We start from the raw sequence: 15,408 nt of genomic DNA, 5'->3' as shown, positions 1-15,408 counted from the left end.
GGAGTGTGGTATTGAAGGTGTCTTTTTGATGAATGGCGGTGGCATGGAAAGGATTCCCTCCAGCAGTGGAGAGAGCACAGCTGATGATGACAATGGTAATGATGATGATTAAAATGGGAGTCGTGATGTTAATGATCAAATTGATGATGATACCGATGATAAAGACATGATCGTGATTATGAGGACAATGATGATAACAGTACGAATAACAACAATACTAACTATGATAATCGTGTCAATGATGAGATCAATAATGATAATTTCAATTATGGCAATCATGATAATTATGACCATAATGATGACGGCATAATTATGATTACAATGATGATAACAATGAAGACAACAAGAGTAATTTATCCCAATAATGATAATGATGATATTGATAATTGTTACGATAATGATGGCAAAATCGACGACGACGACGCCGCTAGGAGTGACAATGACGATCATCAACCGATTGGCTTTTACATCGCAGACCTCGATGCGAAGACAAGAATACGATCCGGAGACTCCCGGATGGGGAACGGAGCCTGGAGCCCTGTGGATCTTTCTGCTCAGCCTTAACAGTCTGTAGGGGCAAGTGCTGTTAGCGAGTAGCACCTACAAAGCACCGGCACGACACACGAGGGGGGCGGGTGGCCAGCACCACGCTCGGCCGCCTTTGTCTCCCCAATGGCGATGCTTACACACCGCACAGGGTACTCATTTGAGGCTGAGTCGACCCAGGGGAGGCCCAGGACCGGTTCAGATAATCGCCACTGGTGTTGGCCGTGAGCGGGAATCGAACTCGGGTCGCCGGGATCGTAGCGCAGCGCGGGACACTGAGACTTACGTAAACACAAGCACACAGACATACACATACAGACACACATGGACAAACGGACATGGACACACCAACATGCAAACAGACAAAGACACAAAGACAAAGATCCCCCGTATAGCCTGAACAGACTGCGGGGGCAAGTGCTGTCTGCGAACACCTATGAAGGCCGACACACTGACAAACACACAACAACGCGCATACACTCACACACACACACACACCGCACCAGGTACTCATTTGAGGCTGAGTCGACCCAGGGGAGGCCCAGGACCGGTTCGAATAATCGTCACCGGTGTTGTTGGCCGCGAGCGGGAATCGAACTCGGCTCCCCGGGTTCATGGCGCAGCGTAGCGCTAACCGCTACACCACCGCTCCCCACGAGATCAAACGCACGCACGCACGCACCTGCGAGTAGCGCGTCAGACCAGGCACAGCAGCGGACAGGCTGGCGGCCCAACATCACTCAGATCAAAGGTCTCCTGCGGAGATCTGAAGGGCGTTTTTTTTGGCGTTTAAACAACCACGGACATCTGGTGGTTAGACGCGAGACAGAGTCATCTGGTGGTTAGACGCGAGACAGAGTCATCTGGTGGTTAGACGCGAGACAGAGTCATCTGGTGGTTAGACGCGAGACAGAGTCATCAGGGTGTGTTGCTTTCCTGGTGCCGGCTGCTGCTGCTGCATTTATCGATTTTTCCACACGGGAGAGAAAGATTTTGTTTGTGTGTTTGTAGTGATGCTGTCAACAACCAGTGAGCATGGCGAGTCTGAAATTATTACAACACAATTGCAATACGATCAAGTGTGTGTGTGTGTGTATCTTCGCACACCAAATCTCCCGTTAGAATGCTAAACTAAACCTAAACTAGTTTTTTTATTTTACCAGGTAAAGTCCACTGAGCTATGTCGCTCTTTTTCCGAAGCGATCTGGCCACAAATGATAGCCCAACGGAGTGGCTTGTCACGTGGAAATGTATTGCTGCCAAACGCTCTGAAGGTTTGTCGATTCTAAATGTGGAGGAAAAACCGGAGGCCCCGGAGAACAATCCTCTCGACCACGCGCAGAGCGAGAGACGCAAACTCCGAATATACAGCAGCAGGCGTCAGGGCTGGGATCGAACTCACGACCTCCTGTATGCCAGGCGAGGTAGTTAACATCCCCTAGCCACCGTGATGATGATGAGAGAAAGAGAGAGAGACATGCAAACTCCAAATATACAGCAGCAGGCGTCAGGGCTGGGATCGAACTCGCGACCTCCTGTATACCAGGCGAGGTAGTTAACATCTCCTAGCCACCGCCGCGCCCCTGATGGAAGCTCCCACAAACTGAAGACCCCTTCAGGGTGGACACCGAGCATTCCTCGCGCCCCACCTACACACGGTCAAGTGCCGGAAGCGAGCGATACGGTGACCACCGTCTTTGTTCGATGGTTCGCCAAAAGCCGCCGCCGCCGCTGCTGCCGCTGCGAGCGTGACACCGGAGTGGCCGACGCTCCCTTCGCTAAGTCGGCGAGGTGCGTGCGCTTCACAAATGTCTCCCGACACGGCTATTGCGGACCTCGCGAGCCGCTGATTCGCGGGCTATGCCGAGACGTGTTCCACCGTCCCTCCGGGCGATCCCCGACCAAGCGTCACGGTCTGCGGTGTTGCGCGCGAGCAAGCGTGTGTTTGGAAGCAATATGTGCTCAGCTGTTACCCCCCCACCACCACCACCACCGTGCGTGTACGTGCACGGGGGTGGTTGCGTACGCACGGAATGTGGCTGAACACGCGGGCGCATGTGAACGTATCGGCAAGCGAGGGGATGAGAGAATGGGCGTGCGTGGGTCGTTGGGATGGATGGAGGGCGTGAGTGAGAGAGAGAGAGTCAGTGAGCGGGTGGGTGAGTGAGTGAGTGGGTGAGTGAGTGAGTCAGTGAGCGAGTGGGTGAGTGAGGGGATGAGTGAGTGGGTGAGTGAGTGGGGTGAGTGAGTGGGTGAGTGAGTGGGTGGCTGGTGAGTGAGCGACTGAGTGGATGGGTGAGTGAGTGGGTGAGTGGGTGGGTGGATGAGTGGGTGGGTGAGTGAGTGGCTGGTGAGTGAGCGAGTCAGTGAGTTGGTGAGTGAGTGAGTGGGTGGCTGGTGAGTGAGTGACCGAGTGGATGGGTGAGTGAGTGAGTCGGTGAGTGAGTGAGTTTGGTGAGTGGGTGGGTAGCTGGTGAGTGAGTGAACGAGTGGATAGATGAGTGAGCGAGTCGGTGAGTGATTGGGTGGCTGCTGAGTGAGCGAGCGAACGAGCGAGTCTTCGTCTGAGCAAGTAAATGACTAAGGGAATGTATTAATTGATGCATTTCACTTATTAACAAGTGATTGGTTGATCGAGTCAAAAAATGAATGATTCATTGAGTGAGTGAGCGGTTTAAGGGGAAGATGAGATGGCACACGATTGATGGAGTGAGTGAATAATTAAACGAGTGATTGAATTCATACATTTTGCAAAAATAAGAATGGACTTTACCCTTTCTGGCAAAAAAAAGAAACAAAAATAGACACCTTTTGCAAGAAATTGAGTCTGCATTCGCCACATATACTCGTGGCAAAAACATGCAAACCAGCATGCCCTGGTAATCGATGCATTATCTCTGATACTGTTTGGCCTACACCAGAGGCAGCCATTGCCTCGCCATTATTTGACCAGAGAACGCCAAACTGCGAACATTACTGTACCGATGTGGTGTTTGAACGTCTTAACACCTCCTGTATTATCGCGGTTGAAGCCTATTCTTATGTTTTCATTCTATTGATACTGACAAAGAGTGTCCCATGGACAATGACTGAATTAACGAGTTGCTGAGTGGACGTACTTGAGCACATTGGCACAAGAAGGAGAGGAAAGTGGAAACAAATGACACGAAATGTGCAGTGGTCAGCTACGGGCTGTCTGCCCACGGACGGCGATGAGTGGACAAGGCAAGTGACGGGCCGAGCAAGCCAATGATCAAAGCCGAATGACTGAATGACTGAATGAGTGAGAGAATGAACGAACGAATGATGAGGCAGACTCAGGAGCGGGGGGGGGGGCGGTTGTCGTGGTGGTGGCGGTCATGGTGGTTGTGACGGTGGTGGTGATGGCGGTGGTAATGACGGTGGTAACAGTGGTGCTGGCGGCGGTGGCAGCGGTGGTGACGGCGGTGGCGGCGGTGGTGGTGACGGTGGTGGCGGCGGTGGTGGTGACGGTGGTGGCGGTGGTGGTGGCGGCGGTGGCGGCGGTGGTGGTGGTGACGGTGGTGGTGACGGTGGTAGTGACGGTGGTGGTGGTGGTGACGGTGGTGACGGTGGTGACGGTGGTGGCGGCGGTGGTGGTGACGGTGGTGACGGTGGTGGCGGCAGTGGCGGTGACGGTGGTGGCGGCGGTGGTGGTGGTGGTGGTGGCAGCGGTGGTGGTGGTGGTGGCGGTGGTGGCGGTGGTGATGGTGGTGGTGGTGACAGTGGTGGTGGCGGTGGCAGCAGTGGCGGTGACGGTGGTGGCGGTGGTGGTGACAGTGGTGACGGTGGCGGTGGTGGCGGTGGTGACAGCGGTGGTGGTGGCGTATCTCACGAGCGTCGTCTCCGAGCCGCAGCCGAGACATCTCTCCGTGGAGGCGTGCGGCCCCCGCACCGTCCCCGTGGTGGGCCTGCGGCCCCCCCCCGGCGGAGCTGTCCGTCGAGAGGGGGGCTCCGCGCTCAGGGCCCAGGCCCACGCCCGAGTACAGGTTCAGGATGGTCTCCAGCCTCTCCCGTTCCTGCAACAACAAAGACGACAGAGATCCCTCAACGCGTAGCTGTAACAGACTGTTGGGGCAAGTGCTGTTCGCGAGTAGCGCCTAAATAAAAACTGCGATTTGTATTTCGACCGGGTAAGCACCCACTGAAGCTACGTAGCTCTTTTTTCAGAAGCGGGCTGACGTTCGCAAATGATAGCTCGACGAAAGTGTCTCATCATCGTCGTGTGGACAGGAGCCAAATGCTCTGAACGTGCGACGTTGATTCTAAACGTGGAGGGAAAAACCGGAAGACTGATGAATATCCACACGTCCACGGGGAGAGAGACACAAATATACCGGCGTCAGGGTCGGCATCGAGCCCACGACCTCCTGTATAGCAGGCGAGGTAATCTACACCTCACCCCTGGCACACCCTATGAAGGCCGGCACGGCGCAAGAGGGGGTGGGTGGCCAGCATCGCGCCCGACCCCCCTTCGTCTCTCCACTGGCGATGTTTACACACACCGCACCAGGTACTCATTTGAGGCCGAGTCGACCTAGGGGAGGCCCAGGACCGGTTCAGATAATCGCCACTGGTGTTGGCCGTGAGCGGAACACTGAGACTCACGTAAACACAAGCACACAGACATACACAGACACACACACACGTATACAGACACACATGGACAAACGGACATGGACACACCAACATGCAAAAAGACAAAGACACAAAGATAAAGATCCCCCGTATAGCCTGCACAGACTGCGGGGGCAAGTGCTGTAAGCGAACACCTATGAAGGCCGACACGGCACACACACATGCACACTGACAAACACACACACAACAACGCGCATACACTCACACACACACACAACAACGCGCATACACTCACACACACACACAACAACGCGCATACACTCACACACACACAACGAGCGTGCACACACATGAGCGCAGCTGCTACTGCGTCGCGACTCAAAGTCCCCGGCCGCATTTCCCACGATCGCCATCAACGGCAACTCCACCGCAGTGACAAAGCTACACAAAGCACCGTCGTCGTCGCCACCGCCACCGCCACCACCATCATCATCGTTTCACAGAAGAAGTAAACAAAAAAACGAAAGAAAAACCACCTCCACCGCCGCGCCTGAACGCAGGTTCCACCAACACGATTTCGCCTTTGGATTTGCCGGTCCGCTGCTTAAGGAGGCGACGGGGGCGGCGGGTGCAGCGCTACGGGCTCAAGAGGTCGACGGAGCGGTCGCTGCCGAAATGCGACTAGACCTCCTCCTCCTCCTCCCTCTACCCCACACCGCCAGTGGCACGAGCTGCGTTGACTGCCTCCCCTCCCGCTCCGCCGCCCGTAACCCGAACCAAAGGAATGTGGAATGCGCGACAGGGCAGGAGGCACCAACTATTCCTGAGCGAGCGGTGGGCGTGCGGCCGTGGCGCTGTGGCCACCAACCCCCCCGCGGCCACGGTGCCGGGCCTTCATAGGTGCTGCTGCTGCTCGCCCCAACAGCGTGTTGAGGCTACACCGGGGGACCCTCCGTTATCTTTCGTGTGAGGTTTTGGCGAGTGGGGCGGTGAGCGCGCTTGCCTCCGCGCATCCCGGTGGCCCGAGTTCGATTCCCGCCCGCGACCGATAACAGTGGCGATGGTTATTTGAACTGGTCCTGGCCCCTCCCCTAGGTCGACTCAGCCTCAAATGAGTACCCGGTGCGGTGGGTAAACATCGCCACTTGGGAGACAAAGGTGGCCAGGCGCGGTACTGGCCACCCACCCCCCCGTGTGCCTTAATAGGTGCTCGCTAACAGCACTCACCCCACCAGTCTAGAGAAGGCTACAAACAACACAACACATTCGTCAATAACACCCGTGGCCTTAAAGGGAGCCAAAACATTCATGACATGTGACGTTCCGGGCAATGACCCATCTTCTTCATGAACGCTGCCCTTGATATAAACACACATTTGTTTCCCCTCTTAAGGCCACAGCAGTCGTTATTGACACGGAACATGGCTGAGTTGTTTGTTGTTGTTGTTGTTGTTGTTGTCCACTGCGCTTGTGCACTGCTGCCAACGTAGCAGCAGCAGCAGCAGAATCAGCGTCACCCCCGCCAAACCGCCTGACCGAGAATTCAACACCGCGGCGGGAGTTCGGCGTCTCCGCTTGTACTCGAGTGCCACCCGTCACCCCGCCTGCGCCGATGGCTCTGTGAGCCATGTGACCCCCAGCGTGGGCAAGCTGACCCCCAGCGTGGGGGGAGGGAGGCGGGGAGCTGTTGAGGGGTGAGAGAGGGGGTGGGGGGCACGCAGCCGGGGGGGATTACGATACCAAAACTCCAAAGGGTCCTTGTTTGCCACTTCCGTGCAAAGCGGAAATCTCACTTGCGTCCGAATCCTATCTCTCTCCTCTCTCTCTCTGCTGTGTGTGTGAGAGAGAGAGCCTCCCTCCAAGGGGATGTCATCTCTCAGAAGTCTTTTTTTACAGCGCGGCGGCGTGTGTGTGTGTGGTTTACAGCGTCGGGTGTTTTGACTTCAGTTGCAAGAAGTGGCCCAGCCGACGCCTGGGCAGGGCAGGGTAGAGGGGTCAGGGACACGACGATGTTTTCAGGGGGAAGGGGGTTTGAGTCTTTCGCAGGGAGCCCTGAGTCTGACGAGGCAGCCAACTAAACTAAAATTGTCTTTTATTTTCGCAGTTAAGGCCCCATGAGCTGTGTAGCTCTTTTTTAAATCCTTTATATTAAGTTCACTTGCTTGCTTGCTTGCCCGCTTACGACCGTGCACATCTTTCGGTCGTTTTTTAACCCACTTCCCGTGATCCAATCGAGCTGACATTTTGCATACAGACTCGTTGTGTGTGACAATTTATTTTCGTGAAAAATTTTTTCCATAATTTTACACTTTTTAGGATTTTTTTTTTTATATTTAATTACCAATTGCTTAATGGTGGCAGGCAATCATCTGACCCATAGGTGGCAGCCATCTCAAGCCAGAGGACGAGAGGACTCTAGCCGCCACGCATATAAAGGATTTATAGTGAGAAACTTTGTTTTTACGGGTTAATTTTTGTGTTTGAGAAGCAACCTGGCCACAAATGATAGCTCGACGAAGCGGCTCATCACGTGGACATTGATAGCAGCCAAATACTCCGCACGAATGGAGAGACCCATAGAGACCAATAGAGACACGTAGAGACACATAGAGACCCGTAAACTAAAATAAATGTAAAAACAATTATTTTACCAGGTAATGCCCACTAAGCTATGTAGCTCTTTTTTAGAAGTGACTTGGCCACAAATGATAGCTCAACTGTCCAACTGTCCTGTGTATGTTGAACTTCTTTCTCACCGTACGTAGCCATTCATGTTTCTAAATGTGGAAGAAAAAGTCAGTGGACCTGGATAAAAATCTACTCGACCACGGGGAGAGAGACAATCAAACTCCAAATACACAGCAGGCATCAGGGTCGAGATCGAACCCACGACCTCCTGCATACCAAGCGAGGTAGTCAACATCTCCTAGCTACCACTGGCGCACACGGTGGCGAGATGCTAAAATTGGAATCAGAATAAATACATATTTCACTTTTCCATGCGATGAACAATTCTCTGTCGCAGTGTTTGTGGGCAAAGTCAAGTTCACAACATCGTGACTCAAAGGGTCACTCGAAGGTAGCGGCATCGTCATCATCATCATCATCTCCACAAATTCGACCCAACCAAACAGGGTTTCTGTGACATAGTCTGCATGTGATCGATTACATCCAATCACGGAGAGGACGCTCTCCGTCAGAACAATGCAATCGTCGCAGCTGGTAAAAAGAAACAAAGATTTTGGAAAATAATACGTTAATAATGATCACGATTAGTTACTGATAGAAAAAATTAAACCGGTTACATTCGTCAATAACACCGTGGTCTTGAAAAAAAAAAGGCGACGTTCCGGGCAATGGCCCTTCTTCAGTGCAAGGCCCATCGCTTGAAACGTCGCCTATTATCGTCCCGGCGACAGAGCCGCTCAGCTCAATGGGGCCTCCTCCTTAGGGGGCTGAGATTCTCCCTCTTGTCGCACGGCGGCTGATGTAGATGCAAGAGAAACGACTACAATTTCGGTTTAGGGGTGGACCGTGAACAGCTCCGTGAGTGATGAAACCCCCCAGGGATCTTCCGCGTTTGACCTTCCACGAAGCTCACGGTCCACGGAGCGGCTGAGATAGTAGCGAAAGAGACCGAACGCGAGAGTGTGAATTTCGGACGGCAATGTAGAACAATGCGTCGTGATCAGAGGTCGCAACCGGGTATCCGATACCCGTACCCTACCCGATACCCGGCTAGCCGTACCCGGCCGGGTACGGGTACCCGTTTGCGACCCTGGTGCGGCCGGGTACGGGTACGGGTAGGCCGTGAGTCACTGGTGAGTAACCGTTTGTCACTCATTTCGGGTAGGGTACGGGTACGGGTAGGGAACGGGTACCCGTACCCGGCCAGGTACGGGTACGGGTACCCATTTGCGACCCTGGTGCGGCCGGGTACGGGTACGGGTAAGGAATCAAAATCCGTTTGCGACCTCTGGTCGTGATACAGCGCTGTGCTAATAGAACCCGTTGCTGGGCCGTCTAAATATCATCGCGTCTCGCCGTACGATGTGAAATATGCATCATCAATCACACCGCTAATTTGCAAATGGGTTAAAAAAAATAAGAAACTCCCGTGAAGATAAAATATACCGTAGCACTTTCGCAAGAGGGATTTAAATAAAACATTAGGGCATTGATGTGCATTAATCATGAGCATAATCGCTGCATGGCAAAATGCAACATTTACTTACATGCAGAAAATACAAAGGAAAGATAATAAACAGTGGCATTAACTTTCTCACGGCAAAAAAAGGGGCTCTGATGTTTCGGTCAGCTGGAGCAAATTGAATTGATTGTGTTGAATAACAAAGTGTTCAAATGAGTACCTGGTGCGGTGTGTAAGCATCGCCACTGGGGAGACAAAGGCGGCCGGGCGTGTTGCTGGCTACCCACCCCCTCGTGTGCCGTTTCGGCCTTCAAAGGTGCTCGCCAACAGCACTTGCCCCAACAAGTCTGTGAAGGCTATGCAGGGGGTCTTTGTCTTTGCATGTATTACGTATTACCTTTGTCTCTTTTGTACACAGCACCACGACATTTAGAGCGAGTCCCGGGACTGGTTCAGATAATCGTCACTGGCGTGGGCCATGAGAGGGAATAAAATTGGGGTCGCCGGGTTCGTAGGCGCGCTAAGCGCAACACCACCGCGCTCCCCAGAGGATGAGGCTCGCAGACAAAGGGCAGGTGGGAATATGGCGCGTAACATAATGGCATCGCGGATTATTTTCTCTTCTGAGCAGATAAAATTAATTCGCCGTACCAAAGGGTTTTTTTTTGGTGGGGGGAGTCGCGTAAATACAAATGTGTCGTTAAACCCGCTAGAACCACCACCATGCGACACAGCTAATGAGTAAGGTTTGTCACGCAAAACAAGCCGTGGCAATTAGCTACTGCTTCAGCACACCCGGTGTGTTGCAGGGTAAACCCACGACATTTACAATTCGAGTCCGACGTTTCGCAGGCGATAAGCCACCAGTTTCACCCGCTTGATGAGGAGCTTCTCGCTTGTACTTACGCGATCTAATCCAAATAAAGCTTTCGCGACTGCAGGGATTCATCTTCTTGGTTCTTTCGGTAAAGTCACGTAGAAGGGAAATAATAAGATAATGAAAATAAAACATAATAAAATAATTCTCACGACGTTTCGGCCACAAAGCAAGCAGCCGTCCTCAGGTGAAGAATAATTTTATTATGTTTTATTTTTATTATTTTATTATTTCCCTTCTACGTGACTTTACCCAAATAAATCCTTTATTATGAAAACCACTGCTCGCGAAAGCGTTGAAACCGAATTCATTCGGCTCGTGTCCCCGCCGGGCTGTGAGCTCTCAAAGACGCCCTTCGGATTCCTCACTCACGACGCCAAACTTCCCAAATCGTTCCAATCGCCCGTTACAATTCCGCGTCTCACCCCGGCAGCTTGGTCGAGTTATCGGAAGACATTCGGTCGACTCCCCCACGGCCTCGCTTTGTTTGGCACGGCGCGAATAGCACTGCTCAACACACTTTTTCTGGCATAAGGTATTCCAACGGTTTTAAGGTAATTTTGGGGTGCTGATTCCAAATCTGGCTTCAGATTTTGTCTATTACATCAGGTTTTTGAGATATCAAATATTGCATTTTCAATAAAAACTGCGGAAGAAAAATATTAAATAAATGTGGATGTCTACATAAAATTATATTATAAACACACTATCCTAAAAATACAGCACCATATTTTAACACTAAAGCAGTCACTGACTCGCAACAACTTGCAATCATAAGTGACAGAGTTAATTTCGGGTAAAATCAATGAAAATGGGGTATGCCGATAGCATAAAAATGACGTGATAGAGCAAATCTGAGATCAGATTTGGAATCAGCACCCTGAAATTAGTCTAAAACAGCTGCAAAAGTCCAGGCCAGAAATTTTTTTTTTTTGTTGACCAGTGTAATTCGAATCGCCTTTCACATGAAGTGGCCGCACAGCGTTGACGCGAACCGGAAAACTCCACCCGCCGTACTCGTGATATCTCCGTTCGATTACCGTCGCTGTCGACTTTCTCTCTCCCCTCTCTCTCTCTGTGTCTGCGACTCGCTGGAACCATGGAGCTCTCCCCCTATTCTTCTCGGCCCTTGCCCAGGCCAGCTGCGTTCCGAGTTATATCTCGCGCCCAGCGGCGACGGGCACCGCGCGCTCCGACCGTGTCCGTCCAGTGCTCGCGAAAGACGCATCCGGTTGTCGAACGAATACGTCACGCGGTCGCGCTCGTGACACACAAAGTGCTTGCCGCTGGTGAACCACACTACCTCGATGATCTCGTCAAGCAGCGTAAACCATCGTCACGCGACCTCCGGTCGTCCTCGCCGCAGCGGCTTTTAGCTCAGCATCGATCAATGACGGTGGTCACCGCATCGCGCGGCACTTTCAGATGCAGCTTCTGCGGCCGTCTGGAACGCTCTTCCTTCCGATATTAGAAAGCCATTGGAGCTATGCAACTTTTAAATAATTTCTTCAGAACTGCTTTTTGTGTTTAGTTTGTTTCCATTACCCCGCCACCTCTGATCAACACGGTTGGCTACGTACGTCGTGAAAGAAGTTCAACATACACGCGTGCATCCAGCAGCGGCTAAAGCACGAACGACGAACGAACGAACGAACGACGTCCGGCCAGACTCACCACGGAGAGACGCGTCGCGTGGGGCAGCACCACGACCATGGCGAGCGACCGCCGCAAGCGCCGGTAAAAGCTGCACGGGTTGAGCTTCCGCGCGGCCGACACGGTGACGTTCCAGGCGAACGCGCCCATGTGGGGCGGGGGGGGGGGACCGGGGCCGTTTGGGGAAAGGAAAAAAAATGACGACGGCGGAAACGACGGCCACTGCCGCGACTCCGCGTCGTGGTCGTCGAGGTCGAAGAAGAAGGTCCGTTGCTCGAGGGGAAGTCGTCGAGCGAAGGGGGACGGGTGACAGCTCGGAGGGGGGCAGACGACCCTCCGAGATGTTTGCTGCACGATTCCCGAGTTGCAGAGTGTCTTTTATTCACAGGGGCTGTGTGCAGCGAGGTGGGTGGAGGGGGTGGGGGTGGGTGTGGGGGAGCAGGGGTCTTGGTGGGGTGAGGGGGGGCTTGGTAAGACGTGGGGGAGGGGGGGGTAAGACAGCTGCTCTCTAGCTCTGTGAGCCCAGGGCCACGGAGGGGGAAACTTGAGCGCCGGGAGGCGGGCCAGGAGGGTCCGTCCGAGAGGGGGGGGAAAATAAACAAGGGGAAATAATTAAAGAGAAGAAGGTGAAAAGTTAAACCGACAGGGCCGGGTGTCCGCGCGCGCCCTGGGGAGTTTTCCAGGAAAGTCGCAAAGATCAACGCGGACGCCAATTAGAAGCGGGGGGCGGGATGTGTCGCGTCGCATTCATTCATTAAAAAGGGAGCCGCGGTGGCGAGGAGATGTTGACTACCTCGCCTGGTGTACAGGAGGTCGTGGGTTCGAGCCCGACCCTGACGATGCCTGCTGTGTATTTGGAGTTTACGTATTTCTCTCTCTCATCATTGTCATCACCACGGTGGCTAGGAGGTGTTGACTACCTCGCCTGGTGTACAGGAGGTCGTGGGTTCGATCCCCGACCCTGACGATGCCTGCTGTGTGTTTGGAGTTTGCATGTTTCTCTCTCTCTCTCTCATCATTGTCATCACCACGGTGGCTAGGAGATGTTGACTACCTCGCCTGGTACACAGGAGGTCGTGGGTTCGATCCCGACCCTGACGACGCCTGCTGTATATTTGGAGTTTGCGTGTCTCTCTCTCCCCGTGGTCGCTAGGATTTTTCTCCGGGCCCTCCGGTTTTACTCTCCACATTTAGAGTATTTGGCTGCTATACATTTCCACGCGATAAGCCACTTCGTTGAGCTATAATTTGTGATAGCCAGGGCGCTTCTGAAAAAGAGCTACATAGCTCAGTGGGCCTTACCTCGTTAAAATAAAAATAGTCAATTTAACTGTGGAATCCCTGTAGTACTTTGTTTCTCCACTGCTGGACGGAGGCCTCCCAGGTCACTCTTGCGCATGAGACTGTCCCCGCTCTCTTTGAGTTCTCTCCCCATTAAACAAAATAGACTTCATGCTCGATTGCGGTGCCGGTAATTTGACCATACTTCAACAGGCTGCTCAGTCTCTGCGTTTACCCGCTCCTGCCCGGGGGAGGGAGGGAGGAGGGTGCATGTGAAGTAATTTACACTGGCCGGGGTGTTTAATCCACACGCTGATAACTCCGCCTTACCCAGCAAGAGGCCTTACGATGCCCGGCTTTTGCCAATTGATATCGATTCGCTGAGCTCACGGATCATGGATCGGATTGCGCGAGCGAGCGAGCACCGGTGTTTGTCGATTCGTACGGAGCGGTGGCGCAGTGGTCAGCGTGCCATGCCATGACCACGGCGGGCTGCCCGAGTTCGATCCCCGACCACGGCCGACGTCGGTGGCGAGTGATATTTGAACTGGGCCTACACATCCCCGACGCTCCAACCAACTTCACCAACCCGCTTGGTCAAAACAACTCCCGTGATCGACGTGGCGATGGGAGGCGTTCATCCGTTGGCGTGAAACAGGGCTGTAAATAATTTTTATTGATTTCTATGTTGTGGACATAATTGGTTTGCGTGAGGCCTGCAGCCACTAGAGGAGCGACCATTCGCTGCGCGGTGCAAGGACCCCCCCCCCCGCCCCCCCCCGGTGGTGGCGCCATCTCATCGTGTGCCACGACAGCCGGCAGCAGAGATCGCACAAATCCACCGTTGTACTGCACTTCTATTCCTTCCCACATCTACGCTTCCCTGCCTCCACAGCATCCCACAGTGAGCAGCGTGGTGAAGTATGGTCAACTTCATCACGGAACCTCCCTAGCCAGCCGGACAGACAAAATGCGATTCGCTTTTTCGCGTCCTCTGGTTCTAACACTGTGTGAGTCTAGGCTCTGAAGAAAGCCGTCTCTGGTGTGGACCAATCAGTTTCAAAGACAATGCATCATCATATACTATCAGAGCATGGGTTTGTTTTTGTTTGCATGTTCACCACAAGTACGTGTGGTTAATGCAGACATGATTCCTTGGAAAACGGTTTCTGTTTGGCGTTTTAACATCTTAACACAACGGTTGTATTGCCAGAAAGGGTAAAACCCATTCTTACGTGGTCAACAAACCTCCCATGACCCACACGGCATCGGAACTCTCTCATCCAGCAGCGGATTGACAGAGGACATGCGAGGAATATTCCACAGCCGAGTTAACTCCTGTACCGGGGGGCGCTTAGCCTCAGCTCCCTCCATAGGAACGTGGAATTTCCGCCAGCAGCCAACAGAAACGAGCGCTGACCGACGCTCGCTCGCTCGGTGTACAGGAGTCGTCGCCACTCGACGCCGAGGCGGCTCGTTGACGCGGCGAGCCGTGGAGCCGTAGAGCATCGCGCGGCGGATCGGTGCTCGCGAATCGAAGAAGGAGGGAGGGGGGGTGGTGGGTGGGGGGGGTCGGGCAGCAGCGGCACGCCAGGGACGGGGGCAGACTACGCGAGCCACCCACCCCCCGGGTTGCGGACATCCGAGCCGGAATACTGCGCGCAGCTCTGGGCTCTCTCTCTCTCTCCCGGAATCGGAAGCCGAGGGGTTTGTGTTGCTCCGTGGACGCCGTGGTCTCGGTGTTTGTTTTTGTAGAGCATCGTGGCTGGCCGGCCTGACTCACCGATGTACAATGTTACGGTGTTCTAGATGGGCTACACAGCTGAAATTTAGAGAACGGCCAGGCAGACCGGTCACTGATGATGATGGGGTCTCAGGAGAGCAGACTGTCAGAACCTCGATCTGATGGGATGTTGTAGATAACAGATCTGTGATGGAATGTCGAGTCAACAATAATGATCACGGACTGACAGACAGACCGGTCGGTCTCTCCGCAGCAACATTACCTTCACAAATAAACAGATCGCACATTACAGCACCGGTGAGAGAGAGAGAGGGAGAGCGAGCGAGCGAGGGGAGAGAAATCCCAGCTCAAGGAAAGCGAGAGCGGACACGTGCGCACATCCGCTCGTCCGCTGCCAATTCCGATGCATTATTTATCCCGCGAAGCTGATACTGGCCGGGCAGCAGCTGTCTCACACACCCTCGGCCTGTGCGCGTCTGTACGCACGTACGCACACACACACCTAAGTACACACGTACTGACGTGTGTGTGTGTGTGTGTGTCGCCGCATCGTCTGTCCGG

The 15,408-nt window shown here is 53.5% G+C and overlaps 1 protein-coding gene across 10 annotated transcripts in view; it reads right to left on the bottom strand.

The window, feature by feature from the left end:
- Positions 1-15,408, bottom strand: part of PHLDB1 (pleckstrin homology like domain family B member 1) — a 90,357-nt gene that overhangs the window by 35,464 nt on the left and 39,485 nt on the right. For all 10 annotated transcript variants that reach the window (XM_078870005.1, XM_078870003.1, XM_078870007.1 and 7 more), the window contains one exon: positions 4,400-4,583. In XM_078870005.1, the coding sequence (XP_078726131.1) occupies positions 4,400-4,583 (184 nt within the window). The remainder of the gene's footprint in view (positions 1-4,399; positions 4,584-15,408) is intronic.

The sequence above is a fragment of the Lampetra fluviatilis genome, chromosome 29 (assembly GCF_964198595.1).
Source record: "Lampetra fluviatilis chromosome 29, kcLamFluv1.1, whole genome shotgun sequence".
NCBI lineage: Eukaryota > Metazoa > Chordata > Hyperoartia > Petromyzontiformes > Petromyzontidae > Lampetra > Lampetra fluviatilis.
This window is presented reverse-complemented; position numbering and strand designations above follow the sequence as displayed.